We start from the raw sequence: 24,694 nt of genomic DNA on the forward strand, positions 1-24,694 counted from the left end.
CCACTTGGAGTTCTGTGCATACTTTCTCCAAGCACTACAACCTACCATTATACTCCAAATCTAGAGCAGGCTTTGCCACTGCAGTCTTGCAGGGCATTTTGGCTCCTCCTAGTTCCAACTAGTGCCTACCACCCCTTTCTTAGCTTTGGGATTCTACCCATCTGTTATGACTGCAGCTGTATGCACGATGAACATAGTACAGTTATCTACCTACCATAAATGTAGATGTTAGAGTGCTAATACAGCTGCAGTCCAGGTTTCCCTCCCTCCTTCCCCTCTTGGGACAGGCATATAGGCTAACACATCCTCATACAACCTGATTGGGGTTTTCATTTATGATGTATTTGCTTGCAACTACTGTATTTTGATTATATAGCACTGCAGTATCACACATTTTTATTATTGCCTTCCTTCTGGGGGCACCTGACATCTGGGGCAAGAAAAACTGAAGAAAATGGCATCGGCTGGTTCCTTTATACCCCTGTCGCACTGACGTCCGGGAAGAAGCAACGACAACTGACGCCGGACCTAGACTTTGGAATTCGGCCGACCGAGGACCCGCCTGACGGCAGGAGATCCCATCTGTTATGACTGCAGCTGTATTAGCACTCGAACATCTACATTTATGGTAGGTACAAAACTGTACTTTATCAACACCAAGCAGGTGGCCAGATCTACCCCCAAATCAGTGGGCAGAGGCCCAAAATCAAGTACTCTCTCTTAAGCATGGGGGTTATTCAGTTGGTACCAGAAGAGGAAAAGGAACAAGGTTTCTATTCGTGACTTTTCCTGGTACCCAGAAAAGACAATACATTGCGTCCTATCCTGGACCTTTCTACTCTAAACACCTATTTGGTGATTCCAAAATTCAAGATGCTGACTCTCTACCAGCTACTTCCTCTGCTAGATGCATGGTTGGCAACACTAGACTTAAAAGAAGCATACCTGCACATTCCAGTCGGAATCTTGCAGAAGATACCTACGCTTCAAAGCAGGCTACATGCACTTTCAGTTCTCTGCACTGCCCCTTTGGCTTTTCTGCTGCGCCCAGGGTATTCACAAAGTGCCTAGCTCCAGTCATTGCATTTTGCAGGCAAAGAAATATTCAGATATACCCATACCTGGACGATTGTCTATTTCAGGTATAAAGCCAGGACATACTTTTGAATCATCTGGCCTTTGTTCAAAGGGTGCTGACTTGCCTGGGGTACACCATAAACGAAAAGAAATCACACCTGGTACCTTGTCAACAAATTATATTCCTGGGAGCAGGCTTGAATACAACTTCCCAGATGGCTTTCCTCAAGCCAGAGAAACTGATTCATTTGATACTTCAAACCAAGTGGCCACAAAAACCCAGTTATCTGCCAGGCAAATACTGCAAACCTTGAGGTTCATGGCCTTCTGCATTCTTCTAATTCCATATGCAAGGCTGCATATGAGGAAACTACAATGGTATCTCAAAAGACTATGGTGTCAACACTCAGGATCTAGAAGCAATGATTCCTATCATACCTTGCCTACGCCTAGAGTTCCTTTGGTGGGCAGAGGCCTGCCACCAAAACGGGGGACTACCCTTCACACTACCCCTGCCGTCCAAACCTTGACAGACTCATCAGACTATGCATGGGGGGGGGGGTGCTCACCTGGCAGGAAAGTGAATTCAGGGCAAATGGAACCAAAGTTAAATGTACCTGCACATAAATCTAAAGGAAATGTTAGCTGTACAGAATGCTTTGGACAGCCTTTAAGGACCACATTCTTCCAGGACAACTAATGGTAAAGACCGACAACACCACTGTCATGTGGTACATAAACAAGCAGGGGGGTACACACTTACCCCCCCTGCAGGCTAGCCATGGCATTGTGGAACAGCCTTGAGCTACCAAGTGAATCTACAAGCTCCATTCCTGCCAGGAAAACTAAATACACTGGCAGACGGACTAAGCAGAAACCTCATGGACCCACACGAGTGGAAACTGGAACCAAAGATTTTCAACATGTTGACAAGCAAATGGGGGAGCCCAAATATAGACCAGTTTGCCTCTTCCCCAGAACTTTCAATTGGATAAATTTTGCACAAGGATTCCCCACAAGCTAGCTTGGAAAGTGGATGCTCTATCCTTCAGCTGGAAAAACTTATAAGTTTATGCCTTTCCTCTTCTGTCTCTACTCTCTAAGGTACTACTAAAGATCAAACAGGACAAGCCAAGGACAATTTTAATTGCACCACACTGGCTACGCCAATACTGGTACCCCTCTTGCGCAGTGTCACGCTTGGCCCCATGGCACCTGCCTCAGACACCTTCCCTGTTGTCTCAGCAGGAGAGCCAGATTCTGCACCCGCAGCTGCAAACCCTTAACCTAGCAGCCTGGCTAATTACCTAATCTCTCCTTTACCACACCTCAGTAAATCAGTGATGGATATCCATTTTAGAGGCAAGGAGGCTCAGTACTAGAAAATCTTATGCTGCAAAATGGAAAAGATTTTGTGCCTGGAACCAATCTCAAGGGATGATCGCAGCAGTGCCCAATTTACCTCCGATTCTACAATACTTGACTGAGATGCTTCATAAGTGCTTGTCCTTTTCCTCCATCAAAATTCATGCCTCAGCCATTTCAGCTCATTATAGCACAGAGCCTCCCCTCTTCTCTCACCCACTTCCCAAGCAGTTCCTCAGAGGGACCAAAAATTTAAGGCCACCCAGAGGAGAGAACTCCAGCCTGGGACCTTAACTTTGTCTTGGAGAAATTACAGGCCCTTATGGCAGTGGAGCCTTTCATAATCTTTCATGCGGAAAGGGTGTTCCTCAGAACCAATCCCTCCTTCATGACCATGGTGGTATCCAGTGTGGCTCTTAATCAGTCAATTCATTTGCCTACCTTCTTTCCTAACCCACAGAACAAAGGGGAATGGATACTGCACTCCTTAGATGTTCGCAGACAACTTAGATTCTACTTGGACAGGACTAAACCTCAAGAGAAATCTGAACTGCTAGTGACATTTGCTGCAGGGACAGAGGGGAAAGCTATTTCAAAGCAAACTATTTCAAAGTGGATAGGCCACTGCATTCATTTCTGCTAAGCACCATGGTAAACCTATTCCACAGGGCATCAGACCCCATTCAACCAGGGCTGCATCTACCTCTACAGCCTTTCTCAGGGGCGTCCCTACCAGGGACATCCTAAAAGCTGCTACCTGGAGTTCTGTACATACTTTAGCCAAGCATTATCATTTGCCAATTTTCTCTAAATCCAGAGCTGGCTTTGCCACCGCAGTCTTGCAGGGCCTTATAGCTGGTCCATTTCCTCCTCCCAACCTTTGCTTTGGGAATATACCCAAATGTAATGACTGCAATAGTGAAACACTAAGAACATAGTACAGTTGTATACACTTACCATAAATGTAGGTGTTCGAGTGTATTCACTGTTGCCGTCCTGGTTACCCCCCCCCCCCCTCCAGCCCCCTTTCTTTTTTGGCTATACCTCTACTCTCCCTTACTATGTTAAAAAGCTTTTTGGTGTATTTGCTTTTTTGTTGGAGGTATATCCTTGTATTTATAGGTATAATTGCTTCCCATTAGGGGGACACCTGACATCTGGGGCAAGCAAAACTGATGTAATAGCGTCGGCTGCATGTTTTGTACCCCTGACGTCATGGAAGAAGGGACAGCAACCAACACAGGACCCAAGACTTTGTTAATCAGGCCGACCTGGGGCTACTGCAAGCAGATAACCCAAATGTAATGACTGCAGCAGTGAATACACTCTAACGTCTACATTTATGATGTGTACACAACTGTACTTAATTTGCAGGACTTAACTGAAGATTGCATGCTTGTGACGTTTGTTTGACATTATGGGTTCACCTCTATCTTAATGCATGGGAGCCCTGCTTTATATGTTAGTGCGTACCTGTGGTAAGCTGAGGCCACTTTTGATGGATCGCTTGAAAACGTGAGGGAATTTTGTTTCTAAGGTTACATGCAGTGGAAGCTGAAGTGTTTCAGAGGATGTTCTTCATTCCACATTGCTGCAGTCCTAACTATTGGGTAGTCCGCTGTCCAGTCGGCCCGAATACCAAAGAATATGGCTGACGTCGGTCAGGGCGCATTAGACTGACGTCAGTACGTCAGGGTACTAATGCGCATGACCGACGTCATATCCTCAGTCTTTTTTGCCGCATGGTCCGATGCAGAAGCAATTTTGCGAGTGCAGGTTGGCGTTCTGAAAGTTTCTGAAGTCAGAGTTTCAGACCGAATCAAAGTTGGCTAAGTACCCCGTTGGGGAATATTTTGGTTTTTTCTTGCCTCAGTATTTAACCGGATGTCAGAAAAAGTGAATAACTGTATTTCTTGTGGGAAACAGATACCTCATAGGGATTACCATACTTTGTGTATACCTTGTTTAGGGCCTGAGCACGGCGTTGTTGGATGCCGCTCTTGTGCTAGATTTAACAAACGCACTATTAAGAGAAGGTTAGACTGTGCCAGGTTAGTGTTTGGGAAGCGTTGTAATTATAAAATGCCGTCGGATGCTCCGGCCGCTTCGCTAAAAACGCAAAGATAAAGCAGCAAAGCCTAGGGTGGAGGAACAGACAGTCCCAGACGTCGGTTCTTTGGAAGGCTCAGTGGAGCCGGAGGTTTTGCCAGGTGTTTCTTTGGAGTCTCAGGGAGAGACTTTACTGTTGCAGGATGTATCCTCTCAGGAAGTAGGCCAGGCTGAGGGCGCTTCTCAGGTGGCTGTTCTTCCCTCTCTTCCTAAGGTGGTTAGAGCCTCCCCTTCAGTTTCCAAGGCTTCTTTGAGGGGCAGGCCAAGTTAAGCTTCAGTGGGGGTTTCTCCTAGTGCTTCAGGGTCTTTGCCTAAGAAACATATGCTTAAAATGGCAGAGGATTTGATTACTATGATTAGGGGTTCTATGCCCCCTCCTGATAAGAGGCCTAGGGTGGAACCTGAGTTTGAGAGTTTTGAGCAATGCTCGGAGGCTTGAGTCTTCGGCTGAAGACTTGCAGGAGTACCCTCCTTATTCTGATTCTGATGTGGATGATTCTACTCCTTCTGCTTCTCCTCCTGAGGATTTTTCATTTTCAGAGACTCTGCATTCCATGAGGGAGCATTTTAAATGGGAAGGTCAAGATTTCTCTGATTCCAGGAAAAGGCTTAGGGAATTCTTGTTTTTACCCCAGCATAGGCCTTTAGCTATACCTCCTGTTTTGAATGTGGTGGAAGATGTTTTTGCAGAGGCTTCCCTGAATCCTGATTCTTTGCCTCCTGCCCCAGTTAAACCGGATAGGTATTATAGGGTGCCTGAAGCTCATAAGTATCTTTTAAGAGTCCTAGGGCAGACCCGAAACTGTCTCTCAGGGGCCTAAAGGTGTGAAGGCCTCAGTTGTTAAAAATCCTGTCCCTCCTGATAAAGAGGCTAGGGCTTTGGATAGATGGGGAAAGAAAGTGTATACTTCTTCCACTTTAGCCATGAGGCGTTGAATTGTCAGTTTCACATGTTAAAATATCAGAATTATCTTCTTTCACAGTTGAAATCTAAGGTGGATGCTCTGGCTGAAGGTATTGAGTGTAAAGAGTTGCAGGATTTAGTTCATGTGTCTGAACAGGTGGGTAAACATTCCTTGCAGTGTGGTTTTGATGCTGTGCAGGCCTCCTCCAGGGTGGCTGCCACTGGTTCTGTTCTTCGAGGCACGCCTGGTTGAGAGATCAGAATTTAGCTGAGCATGTTAAGACAAGGATTTTGGATGCTCCTTTACAGTCTGATGTGTTGTTTGGTTCGCCTGTGGAAGCAGTTTTGAAGAAAATGGAGGACAAGGCTAAGTCTATGCAAACTGTTAAAAATTTTTGCAGGTGCAGCCTCCAAGTTTAGTAGAAATTGGCCTACTAAGGGATGGACTTATCCTGCTTATGATTCCCAGTCTAGGGGTAGGTCTAGACGTGGTAGGGGCAGAGCTCAGGGTTCTTTTAGGCCTAGGACAGGGGGTTCCCCTGCTCAGACTTCTGGTGAGGGCAGGGGTCAGTCCTTTCGTAAGCAGACCCAATGACCTGCCTTTTCAGCTGCCAGTACGTTCTCGCCTGGCAGCACCTTTGGGAGGAAGGCTGTCTCTTTTCAAAGAAAATTGGGATTTAATTACCCAAGACAGATGGGTTCTGGATATTATTCACCACGGTTACAGGTTTTATTTCCATACCTTGCCTCCTTTCAAAGGCATGCCAGACATTCCTCCTCTTCAAAGAACAGAGGCTCACAAGCAAATTTCTCTGTTGCTCCAAATAGGGGCCATTCAGTCAGTTCCTGTGCCGGAAAGGGGCCTAGGATTTTATTCTCGCCTGTTCCTAGTACCAAAGAAGGGGAACACGTGGAGACCAATTCTGGATTTATCTATCCTCAACACTTATCTGGACATTCCCAAGTTCAAAATGTTGACGTTACAACAGCTTTTACCTCTGCTGGGCAAAGATCACTGGATGGTAACTTTAGATCTCAAGGAAGCTTACCTTCATGTGCCAATAAGACTAAGTTGCAGGAAGTATCTGCGTTTCGAGCTGGAAATTCTCATTATCAGTTCTCTGCATTGCCCTTTGGCTTATCTACTGCACCCAGAGTATTCACAAAGGTTCTGGCTCCAGTGATAGCTTACTTCAGGCTAAAAGGAATCCAAATCTATCCTTACTTGGACGACTGCCTGATTCTGGCTCAAGAAAAGGAAGATCTTCTACAGCATCTGGAATATGTCATAGCAGTGCTAAGATGCCTAGGGTATTCTGTGAACGAAATAAAGTCCAGTCTAGTACCCTCTCAAGACATGTGCTTTCTGGGTGTGAGACTGAATACACCAGCCCTGATGGCCATTTTAACCCCGGACAAACAAAAGAATCTTTCCAGTTACTTCCATCATCTATCTCTTCAGTCCGGGCTGACTGCAAGGACAGTCCTTCAAGCCATAGGGTTCATGGCATCTTGTATTCTGGTGCTTCCCAATGCCAAACTGCATATGAGGAAGCTACAATGGTATCTCAAAAATCTGTGGACACAGCACTGCCAGGATTTGGACACTGTCATTCAAATAATACCTTGCATTCAAAAGGAATTTTTGTGGTGGGCTCAGGAATGTCACCTAAACAAGGGACTCTCTGTGACCCGGCCAGAGGCAAGTCAGATTCTAACGACAGATGCCTCAGATATTGCTTGGGGAGCGCATCTAAATGGAAAGTGGATACAAGACAAGTGGTCTGCCAGACTGCAGCATCTACATATCAACATGAAAGATGTTAGCAGTTCAGTTTGCATTAATTGCTTTCAAGGAGTTACTTCTTCCAGGGCAGGTGTTGATTCTAACAGACAACACAACTGTCATGTGGTACATCAACAAACAAGGGGGAACACATTCTTACCCATTGTGCAGACAAGCAATGATTTTATGGGAGACTGCGCTCAGTCTGCAACTAACTCTTCAGGCAAGGTTTCTGCCGGGAGCACAGAACTCCTTAGCAGATGTATTAAGCAGACAAATCATGGATCCCCACGAGTGGAAACTGGATCTTCATGTATTTCAAAATTGACAGTGTCATGGGGAACTCCAGACATAGATCTGTTCGCTTCTCCACTAAACCACCAGCTGCCAAAGTTTTGCACGAAGGGATTTCATCACACAGCTTGGAAAGTGGATGCTCTTTCTTTCAGTTGGAAAAATCTTCATGTGTATGCTTTTCCACCTCTGCCTCTTCTTCCAAAGGTGCTTCTAAAGGTCAGACAAGACAAGCCAAGGATGATTTTAATAGCTCCAGATTGGCCTCGGCAGCACTGGTACCCATTACTGAGGAGTCTGGTAAGGAAGCCTCCATGGCCTTTACCCTTGATTCCACACCTGTTGTCTCAGAGGGACGGTCATCTGCTCAATGTCAAGCTTCACTCTCTACATCTAACAGCCTGGCATATTCTGTTTTGAAAGACAGCAGGTCTCAGCTTCCTCAACAAGTTTTAAATGTGATTATGGAAGCCAGAAGACCTAGTACAAGGAAAGTGTACGCAGAAAAATGGAAGAGATTTTTATTTTGGAGTGCAGCAAACAATTTGGAGATTTCTGAGCCAAATTTGAGTGTGGCTCTTCAATATCTTACTGAGTTACTGGACAAAGGTTTGTCTTTCTCTTCCATTAAGATTCATGCTGCAGCAATTTCAGCTCACTATGATTGTGACCCACCATTGTTTTCGCATCCTTTGTTCAAACAATTACTTAGAGGGGCAAAGAATATAAGACCCCCACGTAGAGCTCCTACTCCTGCTTGGGATCTCAATTTTGTGTTGGAGAAACTTACTCTACAACCTTTTGAGCCTGCGGCTACTGCTGAATTGAAATACTTGTCATGGAAGACTGCTTTTTTGTTGGCCATTACTTCTGCAAGAAGGGTTTCTGAGTTGCAGGCCCTTATGGCAGTGGAGCCTTTTTTGATTTTTCATAAGGATAGGGTATCTTTACGTACTAATCCTTCCTTTATGCCTAAGGTGGTTTCTAGTGTGGCTTTAAACCAAACTATTCATTTGCCTACCTTTTATGCAGATCCCCAAAATAAAGGGGAAAAGATTTTGCACACTTTAGATGTACACAGGCTATTGCGTTATTATTTGAGCAGGACTAAGGATTTTAGGCAGTCTCAGCAGTTGTTTGTTTCTTTTGCTTTGAGTTCAAAGGGCAAGCCTGTGTCAAAACAAACTATTTCTAGGTGGATTGGGTGTTGCATTACATTTTGTTGTTCCCATCATGGCAAGGAGATTCCAGCTGGGATTAGGCCTCATTCCACTAGGGCTACTGCCACTTCCACAGCATTTCTAAGGGGTGGCAACTAAGGATATTTTGGAGGCAGCTACTTGGAGTTCAGTGCATACTTTCTCTAAGCATTATCACCTTCCTCTCTACTCTAAGTCTAGGGCTGGTTTTGCCACGGCTATTTTGCAAGGCATGTTGTCAGTTCCTGCTTCCTTATGATTTGCCAGCCTCCCTTACCTCTGCTTTGGGATTCTACCCAATAGTTAGGACTGCAGCAATGTGGAATGAAGAACATAGTACAGTTTTGTACCTACCATAAATGTAGATGTTCGAGGATCCACATTGCTGCAGTCCAATTTACCCTCCCTCCTTCCCCTCTGTGTTTAGGGGTGGTTGTGTAGGTGAGGTTATATTCTGCTACTTTTGTATATATTGTACATATATTTTTTGGTGCAGGTATTTTGGGAGTTTTTGGTTTTGGCCTTATCTTTTCAGGGTCTTCTGACATCTGGGGCAAGAAAAGACTGAGGATATGACGTCGGTCATGCGCATTAGTACCCTGACGTACTGACGTCAGTCTAATGCGCCCTGACCGACGTCAGCCATATACTTTGGTATTCGGGCCGACTGGACAGCGGACTACCCAATAGTTAGGACTGCAGCAATGTGGATCCTCGAACATCTACATTTATGGTAGGTACAAAACTGTACTTTTTCTCTCAGTGGTGCATTGTGTTTGTGTAATATTCGCACTTTTGCAATATGTGTATTCTGCATTTGTTACTCCAGAGTTCTGGTGTCCATGTTGGCTTTCTTGGCTTATTATGACTTGATGGGCCGATTTATAGCTAACTTTTATTGGTGTGAAGGCGGGCACACTTCATGGTGTCTGACTCAGCTTTGTTGAGGGCCAGAGCTGTCATGGCCTTGCCCTTCTATGTGAGGGCACATTTCACTTTCTAGGGTTGATGTTTGTGATACTTAGTTGCCTGTTGATTAGTCCTGCAGCATAGCCACAACATAGTTACTGTAGACACCCCCCCCCGCCCCAAAGTCATCAAGGCCCACTGTTCATTTCAGACCTTTGTTGCTGGGCATTAGTGGTGTGAGGAATCCTAATCATTTTCTTAGTAGCTCTTCTGCACCTGAATCTGAAGCAGTCGATTCTGAGGAATGACTAGGATTAAAAACATCTTCCAGTAGTTGACAGCTGTGATAAAATATCTAGAGCATTTCTTTCTATAATTTGTGTTCTGCACTGTTTAACAACTTTGGTCTTGTGATTTAAAGTATGATGTCGTGCAGCTGATTTTTGTGCCACATTTGTTTGTTTCTGCATGTTTGAAGCTTAATTAAAAAAAACATAGTAAAATATATATGGAGGCCTTTCTGCCAGCTTTTGCCTTTGGTTTAGTCTAGAGAAGTCCTAAACTTGTAAAACTTGGTTCTTACAGGTGCCGTGAAGTATCTTGAATGCTCTGCACTTACGCAACGAGGCCTTAAGACAGTGTTTGATGAAGCTATTCGAGCAGTTCTCTGCCCTCCTCCAGTCAAGAGAAAGAAGAGAAAGTGTCAGATTTTCTAAACACTTCTGTTAGCTTTATGCAGAACTCAAGATCCCATTCAGTATGCCAATCTTTTGTTGTAACTAGTAATTCTTGCCTTTATCCTAGTTTCATTTCGTTATGAACTTGTAAACGATTAAGGCTTCTCTAATAATTTAACTCTTGAAATTTTCTTGAAAGAGTAGTCTTTCTTGGGTTATTGGCGTTCCATTCGTTTACAGACTGTACTTAAAGCATTGCCAAAATCTCCTGTTTGACTTACAAATAACATTGACTGCACTACAAACATGAAATTGGATTCTTACACACTGACCTTAAAAGAAGGAAAAATAGAAAAGCTTAAGTTTTGCAGATTTTACATCTTACTTCGGAGAATTTTTGTCACTGTTCACTACTTAGAAATGTATCCTAACATGGTATATTGCAGTTAACAGTTTAACAGTTTACTGTTAGTTATGATTATATGAAATTTACACTGTATTCATTGACTTTAATGAGATTTATACTGAATAAATTGCTTTATTGCTGTATGGGTTGGGGGAAATTGAATCTAGCTGTTGCTGCTGCAGTTTATAATAAAATTCCTGCTTAAATGCTGAGGGTATTTTTCTGTTCCCAGAGAGATTTGAGTGCTTGGGAATGAATCAGTATTTCAGAAGGAACAAGTAGCTGATTTAAAAGAAAGGGAGACGCACTACATTATGTGCATGCATTATTTTGCTACATCTCTAGTTAAGCTCAATAGTGAATGAATTGCTAAGTCACAGTAGATCGAAGGTTGCGCAAGTGTCCTTCCCTGTCTACATTTAAACTGTATTGAAGCAAAGGGGCATTCGTGATGCAGAGTATTTTGAACTATTCATTCCCGTGTCCTTTTTAACATTAGTAACCTTTTTCTTGTCCTGTAGTACACCCTTTGTGTTTTGAAAGCTTTCTGGCACATATGCAGTTTTAGTTAGAAGTCCTTACCTTCATTGTAGGATGATTTGTGTAGTACATTTGTTGTAACCCTAACTTTAGGTGTAAAAATCATTTAATATTAATCATTTTTAAAAGTCATTTAACAATCACTTTGTATTTACACGTTCATTTAAGAGCCGCTTTGAACAGCACTACTAGAGCTATAACACTGTATTTTAAATAATTTTGTAGCAGTGTTCATTATCTCAATAAAAATTATATGTACTTGTCTGATGCATCATAGAATTCTTCAAGTTGTGTTAATTACAATGAATGATAAATTCTGTGCTGTACATAGCTGTTGGAGGAAATAATTTTAGAAAATACAGTGCGATTTCCTGGAATTTATATTTTTTACAGCCTATAAACCACTAAAGAGTAAAGCTAAAATGTAGAAGTTCCAGGGAAATTTATGTAACCAGTGTTTTTACATTGAAATATTTGCTAATTAATTTAGCAGTATGTTTTGCATGCATCTTCAAATAAATCCTTTAATCATCTTTTTGTCTTTTGGGTAATATTTGACTAGACTTCCATTTTTTGCACACCATTTACATTCCTTAAGGTAAGGTAGTAATATATTTTTGTTTTTGACATTTGCATTCTTTGTTCAAATTTTACTCCCAGTGGAAGCTGCCTGATTTTGTTCATGTGTATTCTACAGTGAAAGTAAAAAAAATTTGCTGATTTGAGACAGTAGAATTGTCGTTAATGCAGATGTTTGATACATAATTTGTTAAATCCTATCAAATAAAACCTCAGCATGTACATTTGTCTTTCTGTGTTTGCTTTCTGTATTGATGTGAAATGTCATTTTAATGTTTTACATTTATGCATAGCTACTTTGGATCAGTTTGTTCTACTGTGAGAGTAGACACCAGTACCTTCCATTGCAGACACATTTAACTGCAGTTTTAGTGCACCCAACTTTCTGAAACTCCATTTGAAATTGAAGCTTACCACTGAACTTTTTACTTACGTGGAGGAAGACCCTTGCATCCTATTTAGTTTCTGTATGAGCTGTGTAGTGCTGGAAAGGGGGGGGGGGGAGATTTTGCTGATGTCCACAAACTCGCTTTTGTGCAGCCAGGTAAGTAATTTTGGAAATGTTATGTATGCTGTCACAAGTCCAGTGGATGGATTAGCATTAAATCCATGTAGGCTGTTCCTTTCCTGTTGAGTTAGTGCATTAGTATTATATGGAAATTTTTTTGTACTTTGTTCATCCATTTTGTAACTTATCCTGGTGATATTCACAATGGTGTCGAGCTGCCCTGGGCAGACCAGAATTTTCTGTCTACAGAAACTCCAGCTGCTTCTGCAGTGGTGTCATGGTGTTCCCAGGCAGGAGAGTGGAGATGGTCTGTCCCAGGCTCCAAATGAGTATCTCCAATAGGGGTGCCCCACCCACCTCAGCTGTCTCCTTTCACTTCTGAGGAGCAGTGGCTGTACTTTAAGACCCTTTTATATTGCTGAACTCCTCGCTCTTTCTTGAAAGTGAACCTAAGAATGTTGTATAGGAGCCTCGTTTTCACAATACTTGTGATTGTATCAGCTGTTAAATGTCACTTGCCTTTTTAATTAGACTGTGATGGATGGTATACGTTGACTGGGAAAGTGAGAGCTTCATCCTAGGACCCTGTTTCTGCTTTGCCACCTCAATCTGGTACAGCAGATGTATTGCTGCCACCAGTGTTTGTCTACTGGTCAGCCTTTACTGTCCCTTCTACCTTTGAGTAAGATCCCAAGGTAAACTCCTTCACTTGAGGTAGTTCTCCCCATGTTTGGAGCAGTCCACCACTTTGCAGAAGAGATCCATTACCTCTAGCTGGGATGTTTTGATTCTCATTTCGTTCTGTTAGAACTACTCCATTGCACTCTACAAATCAGTCACTTGAGGTAAAGACATCACCATCTGCAAGCAGGGATGCAGCCCTCTTATTCCGAAATCGTTTTCTCCCAACTTCAATTATGCCTTGACATCCTGTCCTTGAAAATTACAATCAATTGAGGTGGAAAAAGTGTTGTACTCCTGTCAGAGTTCTAAGCGTACCGTGAATGTGTTCAATGTAAGACTGCACAGCTCTCCTTCCACAAATGTGAATCTAAACACTGCATGTGTTGCCACAAACACGTTGAACCTTTCTCCTTCCAGCAAACCATTTCTTTTTCAAATTAAGACCTCAAAGGTGCTACCAGTATCTGTAACCCCACCAGCCATAAATATCTTCATCAGGAAATTATTTGTGACCCCACCAGCCAGCTAATGTCTACATCAGCAAGTTACTTGCAAATGATTGTGTGCTCGAGTTGAGGAATACAACCCAGAAGCAAATCTTTTCTAGCAGATGTGAGAAGTCTTACCTGTAGATTGCAGCAATTGTGTGCTCTTTCTCATCAGTATCCGTGAACATCCCCCACACTCAATCATCAGACAACTGCTTCTCCATGTTAAGCACCTGTACACCATCCACCAAACAGTTACATCTGCAAGTTAAGGAACTTGCCCAGGACTAAGTCATTGTAAGGGAAAACGAAGTTTACCTCTACAGCACAGAAGCAAATTATCTTTATTTTTGTGTTATTGTAAGCCTTAAAAGTACTTTCAGAGCTCATAAAGCCCTCCACCACCAAAATCATTAAGTGGTTGAATCTGTGAGTTGAGGATTGGGTTAGCACGCACGCAACCACACAAAACAAAAGTCACAAAACACTGTGCCTACTACATTAAGGGAACTCTGCCCAAGAGCAAGTTACTGCAAGGAGAAACAGTGATCCTTACCTCAGCAGCAAGCATGCGTTCTTTTTCAGGCTTCTACCACTTTGCTGTAGCTGTACTGTACATGGTCCGTCTTCATTTGTGTGCTGGAAAATGGAATTTGGAGTAGGAGATTGAGTCTCCAGACTCCTCCCATACAGCCTGTCCCTTTAATTGTAGCTAAACCATTTTTCTACTTGCTTCAAATTGTATTAGCCTGTGATTTATTATCTGGACTAAATACTTAAAATCTTACAAAGAGGTGTGTCCGCTTCTCCAAGTTAAATTAAAAAACCTACAAAGGCATCTTGCTTGTAAAATTCTTTCTGCAGTATGCAGTGAAACCTTTTCCATATAGCTTTTCTTGGATGCTGGGTCATGATGAAGCTGAAAACAGCTGACAAGTGTTATTTCCTCAACTTGCCTGGACTAATTTATCTAGATCTAGATATATGTAGCCAACAAGAGGACACATGGTAGCAGTTACATTTTACCCTTCTTTGCTTGAACTGTACACTTTAACCCTCTGTTGCTACAAAGTATCAAACTTGATTTTATTTAAAATGCCTTCTAACTCAGTATTTCTAACAGCAGTCCACTGTCTCACTTTTACTAAGTTATGTGACTGAAGCTACTTTTGCTATTAACAGCTGTTTATTCCCTCCCGCCCTATTGTCTGTCCTCCATGAAAACTTTACCTGTGCTAACACTTGACTGATGCATATTGGCCTGTTAAGTAACTATGTTGCCACTGTTGCCATTTGTCCCAAGTAATTTGACATATCTTGCCTGGGTAGCTGAGTTTTTACTCTTTGCATTTTTTCTCATTCGTTCATCTTGGTTTACTTGCAAACTATTTGCATTCAGCCAGGGGAGAAGTTTCTCTAAGCACTGCCCACCACCACATCCACCCACTCTTAGATTTTCCACACCTGCTGAGACATCTATGCCTTATGACGTAGTTCAGGTGCACTGTCTTTTCCTCTGTCTGATACTTTTTGCACATCAACATTTTCCTGTTTATATGTGTAACTTAGTCTGTAAAGTATGTCCTGAGCATAGCCACATTTTCATTCAACTTAAAAATGAAAAGCCTTCATTGCCTTTACTTATCTCTGCTACATATGCAACACACCACTGGTGTTGAAACATACATAACCTCACACTGCTGTAATCTCTGAGTTTTGGTTAAAATCTGGGGGCATGGTTGTGCTGTATCCAAGCATGTGTAACCAGGACCTCTCTCATGTGGTGCATTACTACTTAAAATATCTCCAGCACTCTGACTGCATCCACCACCAGCACCTTTGACCAAGATCCTAGCTGTGTAGCCTGAGTACTTTTGTGGAAATGCCCTTAGTCTTCAAGTTGGGCTACCTGCCTTCTCCCACAGCTCAGACTGTAAGTGACTTGCATCTGTTTAATTTTACATACAGGAGATGTCTACTGTGGATATATCCCAGTCTTCAGTGAAACTCTAATTTTTACTTTTTTCCTGTGCTACTTTTATATACTTGCTTGTGGAAAAGTTTGACTCTTCCTGATCCCCTCACTGGCAGTTATGGTCTGCTTAACTGATTTGATACCAGTCAGCCAACCCCTCAGCTGACTATTGACTGCTATGGTGCGTCTTTTCAGAGGTTGGTAGGCCTGCTTGGGAAAAGATAATCACCTATCCAAAAATGAACACAGACCAGAAATCTAAATTGTGGGTTCAGCTGGCCAGTCAGTCAACTGGGGATCTGCAGTACTGCTTTGCAGATGTTCATCGTGTTACCCTGCTGCAGTCATCACACTTGGGTTATCCTGCCGTCAGGCAGTCCCGCAGTCGGCCCGAATTCCAAAGTCTTGGTCCGGCGTCAGTTGCTGTCGCTTCTTCCCTGACGTCAGTGCGCCAGTGGTATGAGGCATCCGACGCCATTTTCCCCAGTCTTTCTTGCCGCGCGGTACCCAAAGCAGAAGCAGTTCGCAAGTGCCGGTCGGCCGACACCTGAGATTTTCGAATAGAGTTTCAGTCCGAAGTCTTCAAAGCTAAGTACCCCATTGGGGAACCTTTTCTTGCCTCAGTCTGATGTCAGAAAAAGTTAACAATTGTATTTCTTGTGGGAAGCAAATACCTCATAAGGACTTTCATTCTTATTGTATACCTTGCCTAGGCCCAGACCACGTCGTCACTGGTTGTCAGTTTTGTGCTAGGTTCAATAAGCGAACCATAATGCGACGCTTTGATTTCGCTCAACACTACTTCGGTAGGAAATTTAATTATACTATGCCGTCGGAGCAACCGACTACCGGCGTGCATAAAAAACACAAAGATAAAGACAGGCAGCCTAGATCCAAACCAAACTCCGAGGCTTTGGTTGGGCCGGTCGCCGGTTCTCCGGTTTTCAGTGAGGTGCCTATGCAGCCCCTGACTACCACAGAATTGGAACCCCAGACTGCATCGGATTCTCTAGCAGAGTGTACTAGGCCGACGCAGCCATTTTCTTTAGCCCCTACCAACACCATTGCAGAAGGAGAAGCCGGTGCTGTGGAAACACCTCCGGTTTCAGAAGGTGCGTTTAGACCGACTACTCTCACCATAAAATCTTATGCTAAGCTTAAGACTCCTTTTAAAGCCTAAAAAGGCTGTACATCAGTCTCCAGTTCAAGGCGCCCCATGCCTAAGAAACAGATGCTTAAGATGGCTGAAGATTTGATCACTCTGATCAGAGGTTCCCAACCCCCCCCCCAGACAAAAGGTCAAGACAAGAGGAGGATTATGCTTCCTCTGATCAAGTTTCTATTTCCTCAGACTCCTCTGAGGAACAGGATTGCTCCTTCCTCCCTTATGAAGATTCTGATGCTGAAGATTCCATTCCCTCAGCATATCCCCCTGAAGACTATTCTTTTGGGGATGCCTTACATACCATGAGGGAACATTTCCACTGGGAAAGTCAGGACTTCTCCGACTCAAAGAAAAGGCTCCAAGAGTTTCTTTTACTTCCCCAGCACAGACCACTTGCTATCCCTCCAGTTTTAGACATTGTGGATTATGTTTGCTTAGAATCTAGTCTAAATCCAGATTCTCTGCCTCCTGCTCCAGCCAAACTAGACAGATATAGAGTGCCTGACTCTCACAAATTCCTTTACAAAAGCCCTGTTGCTGACCCAGAAACAATCTCCCAAGGTCCCAAAAAGGCTAAGGCCTGTATGGCAAAAAACCATGTGCCCTCTGAAAAGGGACTCCAGAGCACTAGATAGGTGGGGGAAGAAAATTTACACCTCAGCTACTCTAGCTATGAGAGCATTAAATTGTCAATTTCACATGCTGAAATATCAGCAATTCCTAATGTCTCAATTAAAACAAAAGATGAGCACACTCTCAACAGTCTGAATTGAAGGAGATGCAGGATCTGTTGCATGCAGCTGAACAGGTGGGAAAACATACTTTACAATGTGGATTTGATTCCTTGGAAGCTTCCTGTAGAGCAGCTGTTACTGGGTCTATCATACATAGGCATGCTTGGTTAAAGGAACAGACTCTGCCGGATCATGTTAAAGCAAAATTACTAGATGCACCTTTACAGCAGGATGCCTTATTTGGTGATTAAAGCAGAAGAGGTTTTAAAGAAAATGGAGGATAAGGCAAAGTCTATGCAGACAGTCAAAGATTTCTTACAGGTACAACCCTCTCGCTTCAGCAGAAGTTGGCCAACAAAAAATTGGTCCTTTCCAGCTTCTGACAGACCACAGAGGGGTAAATAGACGCCCAAGGGGCAGAGGTCAAGCACAAATCCCGTACAAACCTCGCCAATGGGGTACTGCAACACAGAAGGGAGGAGAAGACAGGCCTCAAACTACTAGAAGACAAACGCAATGACTTAACCCTCAAACTGCCAAGCAATACTCCCTTGGCAGCTCCCTTGGGAGGAAAATTAGCACTTTTTGCAGACAACTGGCGCATCATCACAAAGGACAAATGGGTCCTAGACATTATCTCACAAGGATACAGATTCCATTTCCACACCTTGCCAAGGATAAAAGGAATGCCAAACCTGCCACAAAATCAATGGACAGAGGCACAAAAACAAAGTGCAGCTCTCATGGACATGAGAGCCATTCAACTGGTACCTACAAAGGAGCGAGGCCAAGGATTTTACTCTAGGCTCTTTCTTGTCCCCAGAAAGGACAATGCATGGAGACCTATTCTGGACCTTTTGATTCTAAACACCTACTTGCAAGTACCCAAATTCAAGATGCTAAAACTACAGCAGCTTTTTCCTATGTTGGGCAAGAAGGCTTGGCTAGTAACGTTGGACCTCAAGGAGGCATACCTGCATGTCCCTATCAGACAAAATTGCAGAAGATACCTCCGTTTCATTGCAGGTTCAACCCATTACCAATTCTCTGCACTGCCCTTTGGCTTATCTACTGCGCCCAGGGTCTTCACAAAATGCCTGGCACCAGTAATCGCATACTGCAGACAAAGAGGAATTCAAATATACCCATACCTGGACGACTGCCTCATCCAAGCAGAAAACAAGGACATTCTCTTACAACATCTGGCGTTTGTCAAACACCTTGTAAGTTGCTTAGGGTACACAGTAAACTAAAAGAATTCAAAACTAGTGCCCTCACAGAACATGACATTCCTGGGTGCCGGCTTGAATACAACGGCCCAGATGGCTTATCTCACGCCAGACAAGCAACTACAGCTAACTCAATACTTCAGAATAATGGCAACAAAAAACCAACTCCCTGCAAGAAAAATTCTGCAGGCCTTGAGATTCATGGCATCTTGCATACTATTAATACCATTTGCAAAACTGCATATGAGGAAATTACAATGGTACCTGAAAAGCGTATGGACTCAGCACAGCCACAGCTTGGAAACAATGATACCCTCTCATCCCCTGCTTTCAACAGGAGTTTCCATGGTGGTCACAGGCATGTCACCTCAAGGGTCAGCCTTTCACCTTACCCCCAGCCAGGCAAACTATGACAACAGATGCATCGGACTACGCCTGGGGGGGGGGGCATATGGCAGGACAGTGCATTCAAGGCAGATGGACTGCAGATCAAAGATATCTGCACATCAATCAAAAAGAAATGCTAGCTGTACAGAATGCTCTGACAGCTTTCAAGGATCTCTTACATCCAGGACAACTTATTATAAGGACAGACAATACCACAGTAATGTGGTACATAAACAAGCAAGGGGGTACACACTCCTACCCTCTATGCAGGCAAGCAATGACCTTGTGGAACACAGCATTGACTTACCAAGTTCAATTACAAGCACAATTCCTGCCAGGAAGAAAGAACACTTTGGCAGGCAACCTAAGCAGGAACATCATGGATCCCCACGAGTGGAAACTGGGTCCACAACTATTTGCAATGATAACTCAAAAATGGGGACGCCCAGACATAGACCTGTTTGCCAACCCCCAAAACTTTCAGCTACCAAATTTTTGCACAAGGACATTCCACCATCAAGCTTGGAAAGTGGACGCACTCTCATTCAGTTGGAAAATGTTGACAGTATATGCCTTCCCTCCACTGCCCCCTCTAACAAAGGTGCTGCTGAAAGTCAGAATGAAGAGACCACAAATGATCCTCACTGCCCCAGACTGGCCACGCCAGCACTGGTACCCATTACTAAGGAAATTGGCCCACGGCCCACCATGGATTTTACCACAAATTCCTCATCTGCTCACACAGCAAGACAGTCAGATTCTACACAGCCAGCTCAAGACCTTAAATCTGGCTGCATGGCAAATCACCTAAACAACCTGCCAGCTCCTCTTACACAAGCTGTTATGGATGTCATTCTGGAGGCCCAGCACCAGGAAAACCTACTGAGACAAATGGAAAAGATTTTGTGCCTGGAGCCAAGCTAAAGGTCAAAATCTCCTTGAGCCGGACATACCTCTGATTCTACAATTTTTGACCGAGATGTTACACAAAGGACTTTCCTTTTCATCTATTAAAATCCATGCCTCCGCTATTTCAGCTCACTACAACACGGATCCTCCCTTATTTTCACATCCACTCCTAAGGCAGTACCTCAGAGGGGCCAAAAACATAAGGCCTCCCAGGAGAGCACCAACGCCAACTTGGGACCTCAATTTTGTTCTGGAAAAGCTTACGCTTGCACCTTTTGAGCCAGCTTTCTCAGCTGATTTAAAGTTTATATCATGGAAAACTGCCTTGCTGCTAGCAATTGCTTCAGCCAGAAGAGTTTCAGAGCTACAGGCACTGTCAGTGGAGCCTTTCCTCATTTTTCATCAAGACAGTCTAACTAACCTCTCCTTTATGCCAAAGGTGGTTACCAGTGTGGCTCTAAATCAAACCATCCATTTACGCATTTTTTTCCCAAATCCACAGAACAAAGGTGAAAGACTCCTGCACTCCTTGGACATTCACAGACAACTACGTTACTACTTGGATAAAACTAAGGCTTTCAGAAAATCTGACCAGCTCTTTGTATCCTATGCCACAGCATCACAAGGAAAGGCTATCTCAAAACAGACCATTTCAAAATGAATAGGACATTGCATACGTTTTTGCTACACCCATCATGGAAAACCAGTTCCTGCTAGCATAAGGCCCCACTCCACCAGGGCAACAGCTATATCTACAGCCTTCCTCAGGGGGGTGCCAACCAAGGATATTCTGGAAGCTGCAACTTGAGTTCAGTACACACCTTCACCAAACACCATCACTTACCACTATGCTCTAAGACTAGAGCTGGCTTCGCCACTGCAGTTTTGCAGGGCCTACTAGACTCTTCTAACCCTTTGATTCCACCTCCCATCCTTAGCTGTGGGATTCTACCCAAGTGTGATGACTGCAGCAGGGTAACATGATGAACATAGTACAGTTTTGTACCTACCATAAATGTAGATGTTAGTGTTCACCCTGCTGCAGTCCAGGTTACCCTCCCTCCATCCCCTCTAATCTAGCTGAAACCTTTCTATGCCTTTTTATCTGATACAACCTTTGTGGTGTATTTTCTTATAGCTGGAAGTAGGCTTTGTGCTTCACTTTTATTTTTTGATACTATGTAGTGACCTCCTATTGGGGGGGCACCTGACATCTGGGGCAAGAAAAATAAAGAAAATGGCATCTGATGCCTCTTGTTATACCCCTGGTGCACTGACGTCAGGGAAGAAGCGACAGCAACCGACGCTAGACCAAGACTTTGGAATTCGGACCGACTGCGGGACCGCCTTGATGGCAGGATAACTCAAGTGTGATGACTGCAGCAGGGTGAACACTCTAACATCTACATTTATGGTAGGTACAAAACTATACTTTTTTTCCTGAACTCATTCTCTCCAACAACACCTTTTTTTTAATAGTCAGATCTGATGTCATTTTCATTCTGTCCTCCACCTGTGGTGGTCAGATCTGAACCTCTCATGCAACTCGACTGCTTTCTGTAGCCCTAGGATCCAATTCTTGAGCTCCTCCCTTTAACCACAATGCCCCTTTCCCCCAGATTACCTCAGAGCGCATTTGCCACTCAAGACGGACCAGGCTTTTGACTGTTGAGCTTACTAGTAGGTTAGTGAGTGTTTTTGTGCATTTCTAGCTTCTTTCTTCATTTTCCTAATTTCTTTTTTTTTCCTAACCATTACCCTGCTATTAAATAAAAAGTACTTTATTCTTTAAATCTGGTTTCCTCTTTGTTAGGCTTATCTACTTTCACTTTCCTCACTTTGTCTGTCTCATTAGCTTTAAATGTCTGAGAAACAAGCTGGTTTTAAAAAAATGCAGTTCTTATGAGCACAAGATTCCTCAGTCTGATGCCCACAGGGAGTGTTTACTGTTCAGGTCCTAAAAATGTGGAACCTCTCTGCTCCATTTGCACAGGCTTCACTCAGTGTGCCAGGAGGAACAAGTGAATACTTAAAGGCATCCTGCCTTTGTCTGCTGCTTCTCTTGGTACATGTTCTTAGTGTTTCACAGTTGCAGTCATCACATTTGGGTTATCCCTGCTAGGGTAGCCCTTGGCCGGCCCGAATACCAGAGGCTTAGTATTTCTGTGTCTGTTGCTGTCGCTTCAGGACTGGCGTCAGGTCATCAGTAGTATAAAGTAAGGCAGCCGACACCATTACATCAGTCTTTCTTTCTGCCGAGCCCGAAGCAGTTCGCACAAGTACCGGTCGGCCGCTACCAGAGTTTTGTCTTCTGAATTGAAGCTGAAGTCTTCTAAAGCTGACTTCCCCGTTGGGGATCCTTTTTTTCTTTCACTAACCGATGTCAGAAAAAGTTATGGTCTCATCTGTGGAAAGCAAATAACCACACTGAGACTTTCATTCTTACTGGGTCACTTGCTTAGGCCCAGACCGCGATGTCCCCCGCTGTCACTTTTTTGCTTTGTTCCACACCAGAACTATGTCGTTGGGCCCTTATTGTATCTAGATATTTTCGCTTACTGCCCTCTAATTCCTATGGTAATCCATCCGACAAGACAGACCGCACAAGTCCAAACCTACCGACGATGCTTCTGTTAAGCTAGTCGTCTGCTCTCCAGTCCTCAGTGAGGTGCTTTTGCAGCCCCCGATGCCTGCTTCTGTGGATTCGCAGGCCACTACTGGGACCCTTTTGGAGTCTGGTATGCCTCAAAACTCTTCGACTGAGGATCCTGCAGATGTTCGTGTTACCCTGCTGCAGTCCTCACACTTGGGTTATCCTGTCGTCAGGCGGTCCCGCAGTCGGCCGGAATTCCAAAGTCTTGGTCCGGCGTCTGTTGCTGTCGCCTCTTCCCTGACGTCAGTGCACCAGGGGTATATATTGCAACTGACGCCATTTTCTTCAGTCTTTCTTGCCGCGCAGTGCCCGAAGCAGTTAGCAAGTGCCGGTCGGCCGACTCCTGATATTTTCAAATTCGAATTTCAGACCGAAGTCTTCTATAAAGCTAAGTACCCCGTTGGGGAAACTTTTCTTGCCTCAGACCGATGTCAGAAAAAGTTAACAATTGTATTTCTTGTGGGATGCAAATACCTCATAAGGATTTTCATTCTTATTGTATACCTTGCCTAGGCCCAGACCACGACGTCACTTGTCATTTTTGTGCTAGGTTTAATAAGCGTACTATTAAGAGACTCTTTGATTTCACACGACACTACTTCGGTAGGAAATTTAACTACACCATGCCGTCTGAGCAACCGACTACTGGCGTGCACAAAAACCTCAAGGATAAGGACAGACAGCCCAGGCCTAAGCCAGATTCCGAGGCCTCGGCTGATCCGGTCTCCGGTTCTCCAGTCCTCAGTGAGGCTCCAACGCAGCCCCTTACTACCGCAGATCTGGAACCCGAGACCGCTACGGAATTTTTGACTGAAAGCACCAGGCCGACACAGCCATTTAGTTCAGGCCCTTCCGACGACATTGCTACAAAAAACGTCGGTACTTCAGAAACGCCATTGGTTTCTGAAGGCGTTTTCAGACAAGACTACTCTCACCACTAAAACGTTCTCTAAATCGAAGACTCCTACTAAATTTAAAAGGACTGCTCTTCAGTCTCCTGCTCAAGGCCCCATGCCTAAGAAACAGATGCTCAAAATGGCTGAAGATTTAATTTCTTTAATCAGGGGTTCCCAGCCCCCTCCTGACAAAAGGCCTAGACAAGAGGAAGATTATGCATCCTCTGAACAAGTGTCCATTTCTTCAGACTCCTCTGAGGACCAAGATAACTCCTTCTCTCCTTAAGATTCTGATGCTGAGGACTCTATTCCCTCAGCTTCTCCTCCTGAAGACTATTCCTTTGGGGAAACTTTGCACACTATGAGGGAACACTTTCACTGGGGGGGGTCAGGACTACTCTGACTCTAAGAAAAGGCTCAGAGTTTCTTTTGCTCCCCCAACACAGACCACTTGCCATCCCTCCAGTTATAGACATTGTGGATGATGTCTATTTAGAATCCAGTTTGAACCCTGACTCTCTTCCTCCTGCTCCGGCTAAGCCTGACAGATACTATAGAGTGCCTGATTCACACATTTCTTTACAAAAGCCCTGTAGCTGACCCAGAGACCATCTCCCATGGTCCCAAGGGGGCTAAGGCTTCTATGGCTAAAAACCCAGTACCTTCTGAGAGGGATTCTAGAGCACTAGACAGGTGGGGGAAAAAGATTTACACCTCAGCCACACTAGCTATGAGGGCACTGAATTGTCAATTTTACATGCTTAAGTATCAGCAATTCCTAATCTCTCAGTTAAAGCAAAGAATTACCACTCTCCCTCAACAATCTGAATTAAAAAAATCAGGATCTGTTACACTCCACTGAACAGGTGGGCAAACATACCTTACAATGTGGGTTTGATTCTTTGGAGGCCTCCTGCAGAGCAGCTGTCACTGGGTCCGTTATACGTAGGCATGCTTGGTTAAAGGAACAAACTCTGCCTGATCATGTTAAAGCAAAACTACTAGATGCTCCCTTACAGCAGGATGTTCTTTTTGGAGTTAGAGCAGAAGAGGTTTTAAAGAAAATGGAGGATGAGGCAAAATCTATGCAGACAGTCAAAGATTTCCTACAGGTACAACCCCTCGCTTCAGCAGAAACTGGCCAACAAAAAATTGGTCCTTTCCAGCTACTGACAGACCACAGAGGGGTAAATACAGACGCCCAAGGGGCAGGGGACAACC

General features: G+C 44.0%; 1 protein-coding gene across 1 annotated transcript in view; it reads left to right on the forward strand.

Annotated features, from left to right (window-relative positions):
- LOC122800801 (ras-related C3 botulinum toxin substrate 1) overlaps positions 1 to 12,067 on the forward strand; it is a 581,096-nt gene extending 569,029 nt beyond the window's left edge. Inside the window, exon 6 of the mRNA XM_044070082.1 lies at positions 10,229 to 12,067. Within this exon, the coding sequence (XP_043926017.1) occupies positions 10,229 to 10,359 (131 nt within the window). The 3' untranslated portion in view covers positions 10,360 to 12,067. The remainder of the gene's footprint in view (positions 1 to 10,228) is intronic.
- The last annotated feature ends 12,627 nt before the right edge of the window (positions 12,068 to 24,694 follow it).

Source organism: Protopterus annectens, chromosome 1.part0, assembly GCF_019279795.1.
Source record: "Protopterus annectens isolate FY-2018-M chromosome 1.part0, PAN1.0, whole genome shotgun sequence".
Classification (NCBI taxonomy): domain Eukaryota; kingdom Metazoa; phylum Chordata; order Ceratodontiformes; family Protopteridae; genus Protopterus; species Protopterus annectens.